The sequence below is a fragment of the Symphalangus syndactylus genome, chromosome 5 (genome assembly GCF_028878055.3).
Source record: "Symphalangus syndactylus isolate Jambi chromosome 5, NHGRI_mSymSyn1-v2.1_pri, whole genome shotgun sequence".
In the NCBI taxonomy this organism is placed as follows: Eukaryota; Metazoa; Chordata; class Mammalia; order Primates; family Hylobatidae; genus Symphalangus; species Symphalangus syndactylus.
Window position 1 is genome coordinate 100,548,786 of NC_072427.2, and position 21,892 is coordinate 100,570,677.

General features: G+C 38.8%; 1 protein-coding gene across 10 annotated transcripts in view; it reads left to right on the top strand.

The window, feature by feature from the left end:
• GRIK1 (glutamate ionotropic receptor kainate type subunit 1) overlaps positions 1 to 21,892 on the top strand; it is a 430,746-nt gene that overhangs the window by 367,258 nt on the left and 41,596 nt on the right. For 9 of the 10 annotated variants that reach the window (XM_055279420.2, XM_055279424.2, XM_055279423.2 and 6 more), the window contains 5 exons: positions 2,607 to 2,720; positions 4,788 to 4,991; positions 6,248 to 6,471; positions 12,265 to 12,383; positions 16,408 to 16,625. In XM_055279420.2, coding sequence (XP_055135395.1) covers positions 2,607 to 2,720; positions 4,788 to 4,991; positions 6,248 to 6,471; positions 12,265 to 12,383; positions 16,408 to 16,625 — 879 coding nt within the window. The remainder of the gene's footprint in view (positions 1 to 2,606; positions 2,721 to 4,787; positions 4,992 to 6,247; positions 6,472 to 12,264; positions 12,384 to 16,407; positions 16,626 to 21,892) is intronic. The other variant, XM_055279429.2, reaches the window with a different exon arrangement.

Consider the following 21,892-nt stretch of genomic DNA (forward strand, 5'->3'; position numbering starts at 1 on the left):
ATTTGTCTACAAGTTCAAGTTTTATTTTACAAGAGAATGATATTGCTAGGCTATTGAACACTGTCGGTTTCAAATATTATGGTAGTTCCTCCAACACTCACATACTTGACATTAATAGAAATAAGATTTAAAGAGACCACATCCTATCACTTAATCAAGTGGCTAAAAACAGTTATTTTCTCCACCCTTCAATACTTACTTAATTAAAAATTAGATTCCCTTCTCCTCAGTGTCTAAGTGAAGGTTTAATTAGAAGTACAGTCAGGGCCCAATTTACAGACACTCTTCATGGAGCTAGGAGTCAATTGTTCACAACCTAAAGCACAGCCTTGGATGAAAATCAATAGACAGGTATATTTAGCCAGAGTTACATTTCCTAGAAGCAAGGGTCCCTGTCTCAGAAGAAGGGATGGAGATTGAGAAGAAAAAGAAGAAAATGCTGTCCACTTTCCCTGAGTCTAAAGCCAGATTAAGACAAAGATTCTTCAACCAATAGACCTATCATGTGCATTCTAGGTGATATTTATCACACTAGATCCTGGAAATGTTGGATGGTTATTAAGAGTACAGCCTACAACCCAACAGACACCCCTTTTCAGGCAGGATCACAATATTGTCAAATGCAAAAACTATCCCATTCCCCTGTTTACCTACACCTGTCTCTTTATTTCTCCAATCAACTAACCCTCATTAAGTATAGGAAATAAAACTGAAATTAAAATAGTTTACACTGATGTGTGAATGTGTAATAGTCCTTGAAACTTCCTCAAAGCACTGATATCTCTAAAAGGGATACTTGTCAAGCTAAATGAATTTCCAGCTGCTAAATATAGGCAGTAAATCGGAGTCAAGAAATAGAAAAGCAAAGGAGGATGGAGCCTAACGCTCCCGTCTGTCTTCCCATTGGAGGAACATATTTAGGGACTAAGCATAGCTCCACCCTGTCCATCTCAGAGCCGGTCCAAGTGTTCATGTTCCTAAACTGCCCCCACTTGTCATAGCTCTTTTACTTTATCAGAATCCGAATTTTTAAAAAAATAAATCCAAATTCCTTCATGACAGGGTAAGGTTGAAGAAATGACTGAGGCAGCCATTTCAATGTCCTTTCTTGTTACTGTATGTGCAGCTCTTAACAGCACACACCAACACTTGCACATACATCATCTGATCATTTGATCTTCTCATTATTCCTGTGAAATACTTTATAGGTAAAGAATCAACTGAAGCTCAGAAAGTTTAGAATCTCATTCAAGGACACACAGCAACAAGGTCTTCCTGGCTCTAAAACATACTTGCAAGCGACCACATGAGGCTGGCAGTAAATGCCTACAGAAAGATTTGGAAAAATAGCTCAAAATCCCCAAGCCTCCTCTTCTGGGTTCCCACAAAGGCTGAATGAATCAATATACTTCTACACCACCTCACAACCCAGGAGTGACTTGGCCACTGGAGAAAATTGTGGATCATTATTTTTGAAAAGAATAATGGGCTTTACTGAATGCCAGTTGCCATGGTTGGTTTTGTGACAGTAAAATCAGTGACCATAAAAGTGAGTACCCTCACTGAAGGAGTTCATGATCAAGTGGACAGACAAGAAAGGTAAACAGATAAATAATAACAGAAGATGCTAGATGCTGTGACAGAGATATGAACAGAGTCCTGCTAGGGCTCACAAGCACTCTTTGCCCAGCTTTGGCTCCCCAAAGAAGATAGGCCCTGAACTTAGTCTACTTCTCATGCACATGACATGTTTTCTTCCATTTATCTTTCTCTTTTTTTTTTTTTTTTTTGAGACGGAGTCTCGCTCTGTCGCCCAGGCTGGAGTGCAGTGGCACAATCATGGCTCACTGCAGTCTTGACTTCCTGCACCCAAGCCATCCTCCCATCTCAGCCTACTGAGTAGCTGAGACTGCCAGCGTGCAGCACCATGCCAGGCTTTTTAAAAAATTTTTTTGTAGAGATCAGGTCTCACTCTGTTGCCCAGGCTGGTCTTGAACACCTGGTCTCAAGGGATGCCCCCATCTTGGCCTTCCAAAGCACTGGGATTATAGGCTTGAGCCACAGCAACCCACTATCTTTCCCTTTTAGATGCCTGGTCTCTCCACCATTCACCCTGCTGCTTCACCCCATTATTCATACATTTTAAATAAACTAGTGATACTACTTTGGCAGCCTAAGGTTTATATCAGTAGAATGTATGCTCCACAAGGGAAGAAACTCTTGTATATTTTATTCATCATTATGCCCTCAGATGCCTAGAACGGAGCCTGGCACATAAGTAGATGCTCAACAAATATATATAGGAAGAAAAATCTGATATTCATTTAAGAATCCTTAAATATTTTTTAATTTAAAAAAGAACAATGAGCTTACTAAATTAAAAAGACCTCCTCCTACCGTGCCCCCATAGCACAGATACATCCTATTTTGTCTACACATTCATTCCTCCATTTTTTCATTTCCCCACGTTTAGTAGCTTCCACTGTGATGCCCTAGTGTCCCAAACTGTGAGCTTTTGTGCCCGTTCCTGGTAGAGAAGGGGCCTCTCTTTGGTGTAAATGCCACACTGACAGCCAGCAGCCTCTGATGTACTGTGTTCTGTGTAGATTGGGATTTGGAATTCCAACAGCGGGCTTAACATGACGGACAGCAACAAAGACAAGTCCAGCAATATCACTGATTCATTGGCCAACCGAACACTCGTTGTCACCACCATTCTGGTAAGTTGACTTCATGGAATTGAGGGTGTCTTATCCAGGTTCCTGCCTTAGACTTTGAAGCATTCCTCAACTGTCTTTTTCATGCCAACGCTTCTGTCTGCAAATGTCTATTTTCCATTGGGACAGTAAAAGCCTGTGTTTGTACATACTTACAGTAAGCTTGAATTAGAAGCTTCCAACGTTGTTCTGAAGATCTCCCACCTCTAATCCATTGCCAGTCCTGTTCAGCCCCACTCTCTGTCCCCTCCCAGCTGGTCTCCCTTGCTCTCTGGCTGCTAGTTGGTTTCAACCATGTGGAGACCCTAGCAAGAGACTAGGGAAGTGGGGGAAGAGGTGGGGGAAGAGAGGCAACAGAAGCTCTTCTTCTGTTCCCTCCCAACTGCTACTAGTAGTTTTTTCAGAACCTCTGACTTTCTACAACCTGCCCGTCAATGGCACTGTTTCTAGGGTCCAGCTGCACTGAGCTTCAGGAGTACTCTTTCCTTCCTCCTGCCTCATCCCTGGGTGGTGCAGGTTTCCCAAAGAGGCTGTTGCCTGTGTGCCTATGACTTGTTGCCAAATCAGACCCCCACCTCCCTTGGCTCCCTTTGCTCTGCTCACACTTCTGTACACAGCTCCTTTACTAACTGTTCTTGAAAAGTCCTGTCTCCTATTAGAGACCTGGTCATGCCCCATCCAGCCACTGTACAGCTACCGGTTGCTTATTTTCCACTTTTTCCTTTCTCCAGGGAGTTGGGCAGGAGTAGCCTTTCCTGAAATCCTTACTTGCAGACATCCTGCCTTACACCAGTCCATAATGTCAAATCAATTTATTGTTGATATTATTAACTTGTGAGAATTGTTCATCCAAAGGAAAAACTGGTTTGCTCTTCTTGTTACTACTTTCTCTATGACTGTCTTATGAAAACACAGGGTTCTCTATTGTGTTTGAATGATCCCACTATCAGTTTGAGGATAAACCTCAATATAAAGAATATGTCTGTAGTATAGCAACTGTTATAATTTTACAGAACAAAATGAGCATTCATTTAGTCAAATGAGCATTAACAAGGTTATAGATGCATGGTAGTAGGGAAGTGTCCATTATTTATAGGAGAGGGTACTGATGATGCACGTGTATAAGCAGAGAATGACCAGATGTGAGATTTGAGTTGATTTCAAAAAAGAAAATGGGAAAGATGATAAAAGAAGACATAGAAATGGCCTTTGGAATAGGCTACCCTGGAGGAAAACAATCAAAATATATAAATCATAAGTGAATAGTGAAATTGAGATGAAACTGAGATAAAGAAATGAGAATAGTCATAGATAGGAAATGCAAAGAATGAAAGGAAATAGTTGGTGATGTAGATTTCTCTGTTATGAGGTTCTTAGATAAAAACCAGGTCCGAGTTTGGTGGCTCATGCCTGTAATCCCAGCACTTTGTGAGCCCGAGGCGGGTGGATCACGAGGTCAGGAGATCGAGACCATCTTGGACTAACATGGTGAAACCCCATCTCTACTAAAAAAAATACAAAAAATTAGCCAGGCATGGTGGCAGGCGCCTGTAGTCCCAGCTACTCAAGAAGCTGAGAAAGGAGAATGGCTTGAACCCAGGAGGTGGAGCTTGCAGTGAGCTGAGATCTCCCCACTGCACTCCAGGCTGGGTGACAGAGTGAGATTCCGTCAGAAAAAAAAAAAAAAAAAAAGCCAGAAGGGTCATACAAAAAAAGGTTGGGTATTGGCACAGCAGGTGGCCAGGCATCTGGGCCCCCATTTCCCTCTGCGCCTTCCTTCTTCTCAGACCTAACGTTTAGCAGTGACTGTGTATCCATCACACCATTCCCGCACAGCCCCACACTCCACACAGGAAGGAAAAGCTCCCATCAAAAGAGCAGAAGGGAAAGAAACAATAATATAGGAAGTGTTCTGTATTTATAGAGGACATAGGCAGGCAGATGAGTGAATGACTTCAGTACTCAGCTCTTCAAAATCATTATCAAACATTTCACATCTTCAAGCTGCTGAAGGGGTAAACTCTTCCTTTCATTGTAACAGGGTTTTCATATTTGATTTGTTTCATTTAGGAAGAACCCTATGTTATGTACAGGAAATCTGATAAGCCTCTATATGGAAATGACAGATTTGAAGGATATTGCCTGGACCTGTTGAAAGAATTGTCAAACATCCTGGGTTTCATTTACGATGTTAAACTAGTTCCCGATGGCAAATACGGGGCCCAGAATGACAAAGGGGAGTGGAACGGGATGGTTAAAGAACTCATAGATCACGTAAGTAACAGTATTTCTAACATATCTGAAAATATGCATAAGAGAAAGTAAGAGAAAAAAAGATATCAGAAGAAATGTTTCCTTTTCTTGAATCATAACAATTTTTTTAAGAAGCAAAGAAAAACAGCCAGAAATGGAGTTTGCTTACTTAGAAGGGCAAGTAAAGATAAAAATTAATGATAAAAATATATGGTGCATTAGTTTGTTTTTACACTGCTATAAAGAACTGCCTGAGACTGGGAAACTTATAAAGGAGAGATTTAATTGACACAGTTCCTCATGGCTGGAGAGGCCTCGGGAAACTTACAATCATGGCAGAAGACACTTCATCACAGGGTGGCAGGTGGGAGAATGAGTGAAAGCAGGGGAGATGCTAGACACTTATAAAATCATCAGCTCTCATGAGACTCACTCATAATCACCAGATCCCAATACCCCATGATCCAGTTATTTCCACCTGGTCCCACCCTTGACACATGGGGATTATTACAATTCAAGGTGAGATTTGGGTGGGGACACAGAGCCAAACCATGTTATATGGGTCCTTCTTTCATACTGAACATAAACTTGAGTGATTCTTAAATTAAGAATTTTACACTTTTGGAGTCTGAGGCAGGTGGATCACCAGGTCAGGAGATCGAGACCATCCTAGTTAACACCATGAAACCCTGCCTCTACTAAAAATACAAAAAATTAGCCGGGCGTGGTGGTGGGCGCCTGTAGTCCCAGCTACTCGGGAGGCTGAGGCAGGAGAATGGCATGAACCTGGGAGGTGGAGCTTGCAGTGAGCCGAGATTGCGCCACTGCACTCTAGCCTGGGCAACAGAGTGAGACTCTGTCTCACAAAAAAAAAAAAAAAAAAAAAAAAAAAAAAAAAAGATTTTTAAAGTTTTCAGCTCAGAGCAAAATCTCATCATGTCAATTGATAGTACAACCAAGTTGCTCATTCCTTCTTTTTCCTCACATACCCTTTTTTAAAGGCATCCTTCTGCATTTTTGTCTTCATTTAGTTCCAGAATGATGTGTATATGTTTGTGTATGTATATGTGTATTTTATACTTTCTGGTTTCTCTTTGCTGATACTGTTTCATAAACATAACTGTATAAGTTGACTGTGTTTGTATTAGAACCATCACAGGAGCTTCATGAATGAGAAGCATTTAGAGTTGAGAATAAGACTCAGGAGTACCCAGGAAAAGTCTAGACATTTGCAAAGAAACTAGACTAAGCTGACAGTTTTGGACTTGCTTTTGCAGAGGGCTGACCTGGCAGTGGCTCCTCTTACCATCACCTACGTGCGGGAGAAAGTCATTGACTTCTCCAAACCCTTCATGACCCTAGGCATCAGCATTCTCTACCGGAAGCCCAACGGCACCAATCCAGGCGTTTTCTCCTTCCTCAACCCGCTGTCTCCAGATATTTGGATGTATGTGCTCTTAGCCTGCCTGGGAGTCAGCTGTGTACTCTTTGTGATTGCAAGGTAAGTTTGAGAATCACTGAATTCACAAGAGGTGTCAGTCAGTCTCAGATTTCTGTGTGTCCCAGAGGCAGACAAAAATTAAGAACTTTAAAGTGTACTTTTAGTTTTGCCTAGTGTTCTATTCTTGGAAGGTTTCCATATAAAAGCCGTTCTGTAAATGAATGTTTTCTAATTATTTATAAAGTTGCTTTTAAAAGAGAGAAAGATAATTTTTCATATTAGTTTAACTTTATCCCTATTTCAAGCAACATAAAATGGTTATTTAGCCATTTTCCTTGATTTATAACAAAAGTAATGGCTCAAATGATGTGTAAAATGTTTCCATAGGAATCGTAAAATGGTCTCAAGATATTTGACCCCCAGAATATTTGGATAAGCAAAACATAAAAAAGTTAGCAAAGAATTATCATAGCAAATAAAAAACAGTGGAGTAAAAAGATTGTGAAACCCTTAGGAATGAAGAAAAATACTTTAAAATTTCTATTAAATTTATTTTTAAAGGCATGAGAAAGTTAAAGAGAATTCTAGAAATAATGCTGAAAGGAAAGATTGCTTACATACAGAGCCTGGAGGCATGAAACCTTTGTGCTACCATTAAGATGATTCAGTTGAGGTTTTACTTTTCGAGATTTAACTCTGTATTTAACCATTTTGCTCTACACAGTTCCTTAAAGGATTTTTATACCTTTCAATAGATCATATATTCTGAATACCTTCGATGCTAAATTTGAAACAGCTATTTTATCTTTCTGTTGGCTTAAACATTTGCTATCCCTAGAAAAACCATGTAAAAAATAATTGCTTTTGTATGTCCCTACTTGTTTTCAATCTTTTTCACCTTTCAACAAAACTCAGTGAACTTTTTCCCTAATCAATTTTTGTTTTCCCTCCAGGAATTTCTAAGAGAAATATTTCTTCATGCTAGCTCTTTGTCATTGTCCACTGTCTGGCTTTGATTAATGCCAGGTAACTCTTTCCCTGGTGTAATTATAAAGAAAGCTTGGGAAAATAACCCAGGCTGGAAAGGTTTTAAAGATCCACAAGGCAGACGTACTCAAACTGAATCAATATGTGCTCTCACATGTGGGTATTATACATTCATTATGAAATGAATGTTTTGAAGTTCTCTATGCCTGATAAAGTGTACCCTTACCAAAGTTCAGATTTTATACTTTTACTGACCAAAGCTCTCTTTAAGTATGCCTTACTTCAGAAAATAAAATATTGACAGTATGTATATAGTGATATTATCCTTTTGTATTTTAATACTCTAAATCAGTGGTTCTCAACTAGAAGGGATTTTGTCCCCCAGAGAACATTTGGAAATGTCTACAAACATTTTTTTAGTTGTCATGGCCGGGAGTAGGGAGTGCTATGGGTATCAAGTGGACGGAGTCCAGGGATGCTACCAAACATCTTATGGTGTACAGGACCGGCACCCCGCAAAAGAATTATTCACTTCAAAATGCCAATAGCACCAAGGTTGAGAAACCATGCTCGAAACAATTAAATATTGCTTTGGGTATAAAATTTTTAAAAATAGTTTACCTTTGGAGGTGTATTTTTCATTAGTGACTCCTCAGTGAAGTTAATATTGCCTTGGAATGGTCATTTAATAAATGACTATCCTAAGGTGAAGCACCTTCTAATAAGTAATCTTGTGTTTACCTGTTGCATACCTCTGCCCGGAGGCCCACACCTGTTGGGTGATATTAGGACTGGTGGAGCAATTCATGCAACCCAGGGCAACAGTAGTTTCCATATTTTGCAGGGCAAAAGTGAGTTTCCATATTTCGCAGTCTGAGGCTCTGTCGAGGCAGTGATGTTGATGAGTAGGACAGGCAAGGCGAGGTTGATGAGCAAATACCTTGTTTATTACATGACTTGACCAAAGCCAGTGGGAGAAGAAACGCCAGCAGCATCCAAAAGTTCTCACAAGCACACAGGCTGAAAGTACCCTTTTATACTTGACTCCAACTGTGCACTTAAATCTCCTTATTTATGACATCAGAGTATGTCAGAATGGCATACCAGTCAATAGTTTTCCCCTCTTTATTTTGTCTATTCTTCCATAAGCTCTTGGTGACCCAGACCTCCATATTTTTGGACTTCACTCAGTTTATTTCTATTAAGATAACAGCACCCCCACTACCACCATCAATTCAATCCATTCGGTATTTCTACTTGCCGAGAGTATCATTTATAAGCCAGTCCTTCCTTATTTAGCTTATTCTTCTTGTCTCCTCTTCCACTGCCTTCTTGCCCTGGTCTTGGTTCAGACGTGGAGGTGTTATACGTCCAATGCAAACTTGGAAATAGTATAGTGATGAAATACAGAAAATAACTCCCTCCAGGGCACAAGTGTACTGTCATGAAGATTCTACTTTCAACTACATTTACCTTCTCTACACCTTAGAATCCATCCCTGCTTCTGATTCATAAAGCCACTAAATATATATTTAGACTTGATTCCCAAAAACAAAATTCTGGTTGAGTAGATGTACCAAGTCACCTTTACTTCCTACCATCATAGTTTGAGAGCATGAACTCCGTCACTCTGTACCCTCAGTTACCGTCTTAGTGGTTTGCATTCCAAGTTAGGGAAGTGGAAATGAAAAACAGTAAATCTCATAGTTATCTGTAGCTCTAGAGAGACTTTGGAATTTATGTTGTGAATTGTATTCTCTTATGTTCTTTTAAAGGGGAAAAATAATGCCCCATCACTGCATTTAAGCAAATGCCCTCACTAGATAGATGCCTAAAAATTATTTGTTGAACTGAATTAAATTTATAAAGATGTAGACATCGGTGGGACAAACTAAGGAAAACAATATTTAATTACTATGACTTTTAATAAGTGTGTATGTCAGGGTTTTTGTTTTGTGGTTGACAATGTTTCCACTTTTTGAAAAATATTTAACTTCAATAAATTATGTCCATCATAAACAATTTAAATAGATCAAATATCCAGATAGAATGTCTGTTTACATTTTATAATTTATGTTCATCTTCTTAAAAATGGACATTTTTAAAGTTGGCATTTGGCAAAAAAATCTAGAAAACCCTTGAAAGTACATTCTATGGTTACAATACAAACCCCACCATTATATTACAAGTTCAATAGAGCATTCTCCCTTGAAAGATGAATGGATTTTTCTCTCCTCAATGCAGCCTACTGTGCATTCTCAGCCAGAAAAATTAGTCCCTTAATTAGAAAACTTCAGTGTGAGCTTGTTTTATATCTTCCATTCAAGTGTAAGCCAGGCAGAAACAAACATAAACCCAAAGTGAACTTTCACATTTCAACATAAGGCTACTTTTCTATATGCAAGTTTTGTCACAGGTTTTAAGCACGTTTCTTCCCTTCTCTATCATGTTAGTAAAGATCAGTATTGATTTCTTGAGAGTCACTTGGGGATAGCAGTTTCAGATTATCTTTGGTGTAGGTCATATATTAATCTTTTCACCAGACTTCCTAATGCTGACACTGCTGTCACACTAGCTATCTTTAAGCAGGTGTTAGGAATTCCAAGCTGAAGTGTCTACATCCAGGCAACAGGTAGGTCTATTGCCTTATAGAAAGCCAGTGTCTTACAGCACAGCATCATGTCACTGTTTAATATTCACCAGACCACATGCTCCACAAGTCACTCAGAATCCCAGAGAGAAAGACCTAAAATATCTCTGCAGAGCAGGCAGAATCACATTGCTGTTTAGACAGTTTTTCTTTTTGCCACACAAAAATTAGATTAATTGCTCTCTTATAAGTGCAAAGTATGAAACAAGACCAAGTTAAAAGCAGCATTCCAAAGAGGGAAGTGATGAGCTCATCGATGGGAGCATATCTGGGAGAGAAATGTCAGAATATTGAGCGGGGCTGGTGGTTGCCAAGTCTTATGGTCTATTTGAAAAAATAAAACCCCTTCTCTTGAATACATTAGGCTCTTAATTTATTTCAATTAATATTTTAAAATTATTGTACAAGTGACAATGATAGTGTTTAAGTAACGGGATCTTTACTCTGCATGCTGTTTCAATTAATAGGTTCATTAATATTGGTATTCATTTCTTCAGCTCAGCAAACTACTATGGCTATAAGAGTGTGCAAATTCAAAACTTAATTATATTGTTGAAACATTAATTAAAATGTATTGGCATGGCATTGTCAATTAAAGCTATATTCACCAGCTTCATAGGAACCTGCATGGTGTACCCTGCAGCTGTGGAGAAGCTGCAGTAATGAGACGAATGCCATTATGCTGGGATAAACTACGAGACTGTTATCCCCGTCCCCCTAAGACTCAATGAGGAGGCACTGAACACTTTCCAGAAGGTGTCTGGAGGTTTAGAAAATGGTATTTCATGAGGAGGAATTGTCTGCTCAGTTCCTTGTGCTGAATTCACAGCATGCCCTGCTTTTCATATAGATAATGTATTCACCGTAAGCCCAGTTCTCCCCAGTGTGTCAGCAACCTGCCATTGTTTACTGCTGAAACTTATGGCTGGAGAGCATTCTCTGTGTTCTCATGGGCTTTATGGTGTTTTTAACATTACTCTAACACTCCTGCTTGCATTGAAAAGACCCAATGGCAAATGGCAAATCTTCCAGTGCTAAAAATTACTGCATTTTAAATTATTTCCAGATCACTTCGTTGAGCTTCTACTAATGTCTTTTTGGAAAAATAAGTACCACTTGGCAAGATAGCCCTCAAAAGTAACCAAAGAGCAGAGACCTCCTTTGGGCTACATAGGTCAGACAGATGCTTAAAAAAATAGAGAAAGAATAAAAAATATATTTGGTTCCACAGATTTTTATTTTAAGTACAACCTCAGAGATATCTGGATTCCCTCCTCTTTACAAATAAGGAAATTGAGGACAGAGAGGTTGAGTGAATTATTCAAAGTCGACTTCCCACACTACTAGTTGATTTTCCAGAAACGTTTACTGCCTATAGCACGCCATCTTGCAGGTAGAGCTATTATAATGCTATAGAAAACATACCACTTACCGAACCAGGGTTGGTGATTAAGTGACCACATGCCATAGTTCTGAAAACAAATTTAAAACAAATCAAAAGGAAATTATGAATTTAAAATTCTCCAGTGAGGCATGCTATGTAGTTAATACTAATGTGTACCACTAGGCCTGGACCAGGATAATTCCAAATGTATGCCTTGTCTCTTCCTTTAGGATCATGATTTTTCCCCATGGACTATTTGAAAAACATCTAATACACTCCAAATTCAGCTCTACATTTTGTTCACTAATTTGTTCATCCTTGCATTACAAAATCGCTAGACCACCAGTTAGACTCCTTCTAACCATCTGTCCATACAAACCCCTTGAAGGCAAGTCACCCCTCTTTTTTGTGTCTCCCACAGGACCTAGCAACACAGTATCTTGACATTGTAGTTGCTATGCAACAAGTGTGTGTCATGTTCATCGCTACTTGGTGGGGTAAATACTTGGGATGAGTGAACCTTTCTTTACAGTTCATCTAGTTGTTCAGTAATGTGGAAATGAATGGAAACTCAGAAGAATTCAGTAGATGTAGAGCTGAGGAGTACAATTCCAGCTGACCAATTTGCATAGAAATAAGAAGTCTGGTAAATATTAACGTCTCAAGGCTCTTTGCACTTTGCCCATCAAAGCTGTAAGTTTATGACTATGGCCTTTACTCCTTTGGTTTGAAGCTTTTGTCATTGTTAGGTTTTCTGCATTGCTCAGCAGGTTTTGCTGATGTCCTGTGTGTTTCTCTGATATTTACAGACTGTTTCTGTTAACTACCACAGGTTTACACCCTACGAGTGGTATAACCCCCACCCATGCAACCCTGACTCAGACGTGGTGGAAAACAATTTTACTTTACTAAATAGTTTCTGGTTTGGAGTTGGAGCTCTCATGCAGCAAGGTACACCGGTTGCCTATCTTTGTCACACGCATCCCACAGTGTGCTGACAGGCTTTCATGCTGGTAAACTCCACCATGAAGCTAGAGGGTAGGATGAAACACAATCTCAGGAACTTAATAGCAACGGACTTTCTAGCCGGTTCTGAAGATGAAGCAAAACCGATGACCTATATGGGACTCCCTTGCTATATATCTAAAATAGCACTTCTGTCAAGCAATAAATACAAATTTTCCTGTGGGTAGCAAAAGATAAGGTACCTTAGAAATTGTTTACAAATTTGCATAGATGGAGATGTCAGTCTTCTCCTTCTCAGCCATAACTCCACGAGTCAGCGGTTTAAAGGAGCGGAATTTAAATCCTTTGGAGATTAAATTCACTGAGATTCTTCCAATTGCTGACCTTACCCTAGGACTTTCACCTAATTACTACTCTGGCAAACCCTATTGAGATTCATTTCAGCCTCCCAGTAACTTTTCACAATCTCCCTCAATTGGTAACCATAGCAACAATAAACTGTAGGAGTTGGGGAAATAAAATTTGGCCATAGAAATGTAATATATTTTATACATTTCCTATGAATTGGGGGATTCTGCTTTTGTAGTGGGGGAAGGGGGAGCTATTTTAACCTTTGGAAGAATTCCATTTCTTTTGTGATTTTTTTTTCCAGCTTCAATGCCAGGCATATGGTATAGAAAATTCTTCCAGGATTAAATGCACTAATATAAGAAAATCATAAGTCACAGAAACTATTGTGTTTGGAATATATGCTTATTTGACAATAAGCTGCAAAATACATTGGCAAAGGATAATTCCACTGGGATATACATTAAACATGTTTGCTACTTGGGGGTGAACCCTAAGGTTTCTCATTAGGGAATTGCTATAACACTTGCAATATTTATCTTTTGGATCTTCAAATTAGAGAGAGAGAGACTATGGAAATACCAAATTCTAATACTGAAATAGTAAATAGTTGAAGAAAGTGGGAAAATCCTAGTTATGCAATTAAGTATGGTTTGTGTGGGCACTGCTAAATAAGTATAGATGCCATCTGATTTACTAGAAATGATTTGCATAAATTTAGAGCATAGCACAGAGGTATAAATTCTGCAGGAAACCCCATATACTTCTTTACCCATGCATTTAATTTTTAGGATATTTATCTTGTGAGCAATTACTTTCAGAGTGAAGGAGACCCCTGCTCCTTCCCTATAGCTTGTCTTCTCTGACATTAGAATATACATATATATACTTTTAGGTTTCACAGAGCATGCAGCAGGCCTGTGCAGGTATATGACTGTGACTGCCTTCTGTCATTGAGTGCACCCACCCCCGGAATTTATCTTTCATCTTTTACCTGTTTGGAGTTTACCATCATCCACAGCACACTGTGGGATGCAGTGTCTGTTAGTTACCACTACCTTGGGTACATGACAGTCAGCCCCAACCAGACTCTGCTTGTCATTCAAGAAGTTTACAAACATTTGTCAGGTGCAACAAATCTTTCCAGATACAAACTTGAGGTACTTGTGACTGTTAGTGCATCTGTCTCTAGCATGTGGCGTTGAACCAGGTAGTTATCCTCTGTTGCTGTCTCTTGTTAGCAGAAGCTTGTCACTGTACTCAATTGGAAACCACTTTGTTGAATTTTTTTTAAATGTGATGATCAGACTTTCTCTTTTCTACAGAGCGTGAGCAAAGTCTGGATCAGGATTGGCTGTCATGTCTGCCGTAAAAGGCACTAAAGAGACTTCAGCAAGTATTGTCTCTCATCCCGAATATTTTCTAGTAATGTTTTACTCAACTTTTAATGTTTGTATAATTTCATCCTCTAGAGTACTAAACTTACACAAATCATCTCTACTTGAAAGATGCCATTTCTAAACATTTCTAATTAACATGGAGAATTACGAAATTCACAAAAATTAGATAAAAATAGAAAACACAAAGAAACATTGAGAAGTCTAATTGATGCCATCTAACAAGGGTTTAAAACGTAATCTCAATACGTTTCTATTAATATTTTTATTAAGTTTCTAAGGTAACTTTATCCAAAAGTTTAAATATGCATTCTAAAGTGTGAAAGATGTGAATTAGCATTATTACATGTTAACAGCCTGTTGTTCACCTGTCTGTCCACTCTTAATGCCATATAATACATAATTATACAAATATACAAATAAGTGAAAACCTTATGTCTTCATAAATGCAACCAAATAACGAAAGAATAAATTTACAGCAGAAAATCTGCACCTATAAGCTAAGAAAAATATATCTATTAACTGTTATATATTTCCTATGGCTATTTTATGAAATAAATGGTATTTTAATGATAACCAACTAAAGAGCTAAAATAATATCACATTGCCACAAGACTGCTGGATCAATTAAGTACAAAGATATGAAACAACCTTGGGCATTAAACACACACACACCCACAGGCATATAAATCCCATTAAACCACAATATTAAAACAACAGCAGCAAACCATTCCACTGAATCCTTGGAGGCAATTTAATGGAAAACTATTATAAGTCTGTGTAATATTACCCACTCAAATTCAAACGAACAACAGAAGGAAACACTAATAGCTGTCAAACCATTTCCCTCATTAAAAGGGAATAAAACACAAAGATACGTAATAGCATAGGAGAATATATCCATTAATTCAAAGCCCAGAAACTCTGGCGACCATGATCTGATTATCACTGGCCTTGAGCTGGCTATGATTTCCTGAGCAGTATTTGCATCTGTTCATAGATTAAACCTGAGCACAAATTCATTGGTAGATTGGTGAACTCCAATTTTCCTTTCCATCTTGAGCCATTATTAATGACAGAGCTTCAAAACACCCTATCAATATAGTAAAAGGATCCTATAGACCAGACAGCTGACCTACCGTACTTCACTCTTTGGGATTTTTAATTTCGGGTGTTTTTCTTTCACTTTTTATCCGGTCACGTAAACTCTGTCATGCCTTCAGGTTCATGGAGGAGATGCTAAGTACAGAACCAATGGCAAATTTCAGGCAAATGGACAAAACAAAATCCACTCGTGAATCAGTACAACTGGAGTGAACTCTAATTGTACTTCTCATTTATTCTAATTCTGCTGCTGAGTGTATAGACTTCCACAGCTCAGTTTGAGCAAAATTGAGCTAGACCGTTTTCAAGATGTTTGTCTTTTACGTCAATAAACTTAGCTCATAAACCCTTTCTTTTAGAGAGGAAGGTTTCCTTGGAAAACACATTAAGTGCCTCTATTTTATCATTTAAATATAATTTAAAATCATCTGAATTGACATCTAAAATGTATATTCTTACCAGGAAAGTCTTCTTTCACCTAAGGAACAGCCTGTCTTTGAAGTGTAGTTAAGACGCAGCATTTTATTGAAGGACAAAATTATGTGTTGCAGAGAATGTGTTTTTTTAGCCAAATAAAAATCTATGGTAGAAAAAATAATTGTAGCTTTTAAGGTAACATAAGACAATAAAAACTAATTGATCCACTGTCAAGTATGGCTGCATCTTATTGTATTTGTAAAATCCCAATGTTTTATTAAAGTATATGTGATAAATGGCATGTTAATATTTTACAAGTAGCTCTCATTCTTTAACCTTAAATAAAAATGTTAGCATTTCAAAGATTTTTATAGTTATACAAAGACACAGAATATTTTACTTCACACTGTAAGATGCATTTAGACAGTAACAAAAGGCAAAAACTCTTGGGGTTGACTTTTCAATTCTAAGCAAGTAAAGTAAATTTTAGACATGCAATGCCTCCAGGTTAAAACTGTTTTAATACCGTCAGCTACCGATATAGTTAAAGCAGCAGTAGTAATTAATGATTTGAAAAGAATCCTTAAGATTTTGCTCCATTTTCTATAAAATGCATTTATTTCATCTACCTACAAAATGGTAAGTCTTTTACGGGTTGATCTTCCTAGGATAGTGTCGAACTGTACACCTTCCCTTTCCTTCTGACTGTGTTTAACACCCTTATTCTGATGATACTATCACAGGATCAGAGCTGATGCCCAAAGCTCTATCGACCAGAATAGTTGGAGGGATATGGTGGTTTTTCACCCTAATCATCATTTCATCCTACACAGCCAATCTGGCTGCCTTCTTGACAGTAGAGAGAATGGAATCCCCCATAGATTCAGCAGATGATCTGGCAAAGCAAACCAAGATAGAATATGGGGCGGTTAGAGATGGATCAACAATGACCTTCTTCAAGGTAAGAAGCTGATAAAGTGTTCTCAGTGATTATCTGATACTTGTGGTAGAGTATAAAAGTATCTGTCAAAAAAAAGAAAAAAGAAAAAAAATGTTGGGCATTTTTTTTTTTATTATACTTTAGGTTTTAGGGTACATGTGCACAATATGCAGGTTTGTTACATATGTATCCATGTGCCATGTTGTTTTGCTGCACCCATTAACTCGTCATTTAGCATTAGGTATATCTCCTAATGCTGTCCCTCCCCCCTCCCCCCAACCCACAACAGTCCCCGGAGTGTGATGTTCCCCTTCCTGTGTCCATGAGTTCTCATTGTTCAATTCCCACCTATGAGTGAGAACACGCGGTGTTTGGTTTTTCATCCTTGAGATAGTTTACTGAGAATGATGTTTTCCAGTTTCATCCATGTCCCTACAAAGGACATGAACTCATCATTTTTTATGGCTGCATAGTATTCCATGGTGTATATGTGCCACATTTTCTTAATCCAGTCTATCGTTGTTGGACATTTGGGTTGGTTCCAAGTCTTTGCTATTGTGAATAGTGCCACAATAAACATACGTGTGCATGTGTCTTTATAGCAGCATGATTTATAGTCCTTTGGGTATACACCCAGTAATGGGATGGCTGGGTCAAATGGTATTTCTAGTTTTAGATCCCTGAGGAATCCCCACTGACTTCCACAATGGTTGAACTACTTTACAGTCCCACCAACAGTGTAAAAGTGTTCCTATTTCTCCACATCCTCTCCAGCACCTGTTGTTTCCTGACTTTTTAATGATGGCCATTCTAACTGGTGTGAGATGGTATCTCATTGTGGTTTTGATTTGCATTTCTCTGATGGCCAGTGATGATGAGCATTTCTTCATGTGTTTTTTGGCTGCATAAATGTCTTCTTTTGAGAAGTGTCTGTTCATGTCCTTTGCCCACTTTTTGATGGGGTTGTTTGGTTTTTTTCTTGTAAATTTCTTTGAGTTCATTGTAGATTCTGGATAGTAGCCCTTTGTCAGATTAGTAGGTTGTAAAAATTTTCTCCCATTCTGTAGGTTGCCTGTTCACTCTGATGGTAGTTTCTTTTGCTGTGCAGAAGCTCTTTAGTTTAATTAGATCCCATTTGTCAATTTTGGCTTTTGTTGCCATTGCTTTTGGTGTTTTAGACATGAAGTCCTTGTTTGGGCATTTTTTTTAATGAAATAAAATTTATAATTACATAATCCCATTATAAGGAATCCTTGAAGCCTCAGTCAGCGTAAAGCAATTTCTTTGGTCCCCAACTAGGTGTCATTTACTCCACCCCAATTCAGTGTACTCAGATCCATAGATCAGTATCTTCAATATCCTCTCTTGCCTTTACACCAGAAAAAAAAAAATCTGAATACAATCTAACCACTCATTAATTAATCACTCATTTATAGAACCCATAAAATAAAGGTTCCTTAATCCAGAATTCTGGTAACCAGAATACTTGAATATCATTATTTTGTTCTTTTGTCCTGTACTTGACGAGACAGAAACAGATGACAAGAAAATGTGTTGATACTGGAATTTAGTTAGAGAATTAAGAACGAAAAAATCCCAGGAGACTCTGGTCTAATACTGAGTCCGCACTGATGAAGGACCATGTTCCCAGACATGCCTGAAGCATTTCAAAATGTCTTCGGAGGCACCACAGGAGAATTCAGTTGGATGAGTTTAGTTTTAGTGTCAAGGGCATTTCATTATTGAGGTCTTTTTAATTACTTACCCATAGTAATGAAACTGATTTCTGCCTCGCTTTTGGAGGAAGCCTTAGTACTTTTATTATCAAATCTCAAATACTCTAATTCCAGTGAAAAATAGATTTTAATGGATCCAATAGGTTTAAAGATCATGAAGTTCAACTCTTCACTTTACTTACGAAAAGAACAAAACCTTCAGAAGCTAAATTACCTGCTCCAAGTCAAATACCTAGTCTATAACAGAGAAGGGGCTAAAGTTTTTTTTTGGAAAAAAAAAAAGTATTAATGATGGTAAGTGTGCATGTGAATAAAAGGAAAACAACAGTTGTAACCAAAATAATCTCTAAAAACACCCTTGTCAAAGATTCATATTCAGATTACCAAAAAGGGAGTTGTCACCTCGGCATTAAGTGGACTGTTTGGGGTTTTTCGTTTGTTTTTTTTCTGGGGGGGGGGGGGGTTGTTTTGTTTTTTTGTTTTGAGATGGAGTCTCGCTCTGTTGCCCAGGCTGGAGTCTAGAGGCATGATCTTGGCTCACTGCAACCTCCGCCTCCCCGGTTCAAATGATCCTCCTGCCTCAGCCTTCCGAGTAGCTGGAACGACAGGTGCCTGCCACCACACCTGGCTAATTTTTGTATTTTCAGTAGAGACAGAGTTTCACCATATTGGCCAGGCTGGTCTTGAACTCTGACCTTCTAATCTGCCTGCCTCAGCCTCCCAAAGTCCTGGAATCGCAAGCATGAGGCACCACGCTCAGCGAGGGGTATTTTTTTTTAATAATCTTTTCCTTTCTATTATTTCCACTGAGTTCAAAATGAACTCTTTTTCTTCTTTCATTCTTATTTCCTTTTTAAACATTGTTTATAGATTTAGGAGGTATAAGTTGCATTTTGTTAAATGAATATAGGGCTTTTAGGGTTTCCATCACCCAAATAACATACATTGTACCAATTAAGTAATTTCTCATCTGTCAGCCCTGCCGCCCTCCCACCCTTCTGAGTCTCCGATGTCTATTATTTTTTGAGTGGACTGTTTGACTTGTGAAAAATACCAGCTTAGAAACAAAAACTAAGGTTAGGAAAAAAAAGTACACATTTCTTTGTATAACACTATTGGTTCACAAAAATAGGAATTAACTACACAATAAGTTATAATGTTTAATAATAATAAATAAAAAGGCATTGTTTTAAAAGTAAACTATATCTAGAGTTTTATCAAGAAGCAAAGTAATGGAAAAAGTAGGACTTACTTTTCTTCTGTGTTAAAAAAGATTTTTAAGCACTTTTTATTTTAAGTGTATCATTTATTTAATGTATGTGTAAAGCATGGTGACTGTTTCTTCTTTGTTCTAAAGACAAATGACATTATGGCTTTGCAAGCTGCAGAAAGTATTTTCCTAAAATCAATAGTGTGAAGAGATACAAGATACCCCAAGCTAGTGATTCATCATGGTCCTTGTCAGAAACCAGGAAGGTCACTTGCAAGGCTCACAGGACAGAGGGGCACTGGCAAGATAGAATTTGGTATATCTGAAAAAATACCTGAAATGATTTATCTCATTCAGCAATATCAAAGAGTTTTAAAGTACTGGGAAATGGGCTAGCAGAAGGCAGAGAAGATTCTACTTCCTTCAAGACGTTCAGCACAAATGTAAGGGAAAGAGGCTGTGCTGTTCTTTGAAAAAGCAATAGATCTGACTTTGCCACTGTACACAGGATCTATGCACAGGCTGTGGATCCCTTATCTGAAATGTTTCAGACCAGATGTTTTTAGAATTTTGGATATTTTCAGGTTTTAGAATGTTTGCACATACAGAATGAGAAAACCTGGGGACGGGACCTAAGTCTAAACACAAAATTTATTTATGTATCATATATACCTTATGCATATAGCCTAAAGATAAGTTTATACAGTATTTTAAATAATTTTGTACATGAAAAAAGTTTTCACTGCATTCGACTGCAACCCATGCCATGAGGTTAGGTGTGGAACTTTCCACATGGGACAACATGTCAGTGCTCAAAAAGTTTCAGATTTGGGATTTTTCAGAATAGAGATGCTCAACCCATATTTACAAAGTGTCCTTTAAATGACAAAGTGTCACTTTTTTTTTTTCTTTTTTTGAGACGGAGTCTTGCTCTGTTGCCCAGGTTGGATGGAGTGCAGTGGCACAATCTTGGCTCACTGCAACCTCCTCCTCCCGGGTTCCAGCGATTCTCCTGCCTCAGCCCCCCGAGTAGCTGGGATTACAGGCGCATGCCACCATGCCTGGCTAATTTTTCTATTTTAATAGAGATGGGGTTTCACCATGTTGGCCAGGCTGGTCTCAAGCTCCTGACCTCAAGTGATCCACCTGTCTCGGCCTCCCAAAGTGTTGGAATTACAGGCGTGAGCCACTGCGCCCGGCCCCTTAAGCTCACTTTGATCTTTTCCTTCTCATGCCCTTCTTTAAATATAAAAAGAGCTGGTTCTCCTTTTTCCTGGCAGGACCCTGAATGACTGCATTACGACATGTTTGGATAATGCGCTTCCACTGAACAGGCACATGCTGTGTTCACAACTGCTGCGCCCTGAGCATTTTCCGAGAGGGCTCCTGCTTTCTCCCTGGTCCTGAAAATGAGGCATCAATGCAAGCGTTCTCTCAGGTCACCAGGAAAATGATGAAACAATAAGCACCTCAGAGAGGAAGAATGTGATGATAGTACAAACAGCATCAATAATAATAGCAGTACGCCCTGTGCACTAGCCCTTACCTGTATTACCTCATTTTATCTTTAAAAAAGACCAATTGAGCACCAGGCGCTGTGGCTTACACCTGCAATCCCAGCACTTTGGGAGGCCGAGGCTGGTGGATCACCTGAGGTCAGGAGTTCGAGACCAGCCTGACCAACATGGAGAAACCCTGTCTCTACTAAAAATACAAAAATATTAGCCTGGCGTGGTGGCGCATGCCTGTAATCCCAGCTACTCGGGAGGCTGAGGCAGGGGAATCGCTTGAACCAGGGAGGCTGAGGTTGCGGTGAGCCGAGATCACACTATTGTATTCCAGTCTGGGCAACACGAGTGAAACTCCGTCTCAAAAAAAAAAAAAAAAGAAAAGAAAAAGACCAATTGAGATAAATACCAATATTATCCCTATTGATGAGGAAAATGAGGCACAGACAGGCTAGATAACTTACCCCAAAGTTACAAAGCTAGCAATGGAAGAGCCAAGATTCACCAAAATTCAGAGAGTTCTAGAAAGTCAGTTCTATGAGGGTAGAAACTCGGTCTTCTTTGTATGCCATTAAGTCACCAGAATCTAAAAGAGTGCCCGGCCATATAGTAGGCATTCAGAAAACTATGTTTTCAATAAGTGAACAAGTAAACTCTGGGAGAGGTGGATTTCTAACCAAGAGAGGGAGGGAGAGTGAATGAAGGACCAAAGGAAGGAAGCCGAGAGGGAAAGAGGGAGGGAGAGAGAGGTGGATGGATACATAGGGACCCACACAAGAAGACACTGTTGCCAAGTTCCTCATTTTACAAGTTAGCTTGTGGCCCAGCAACCCG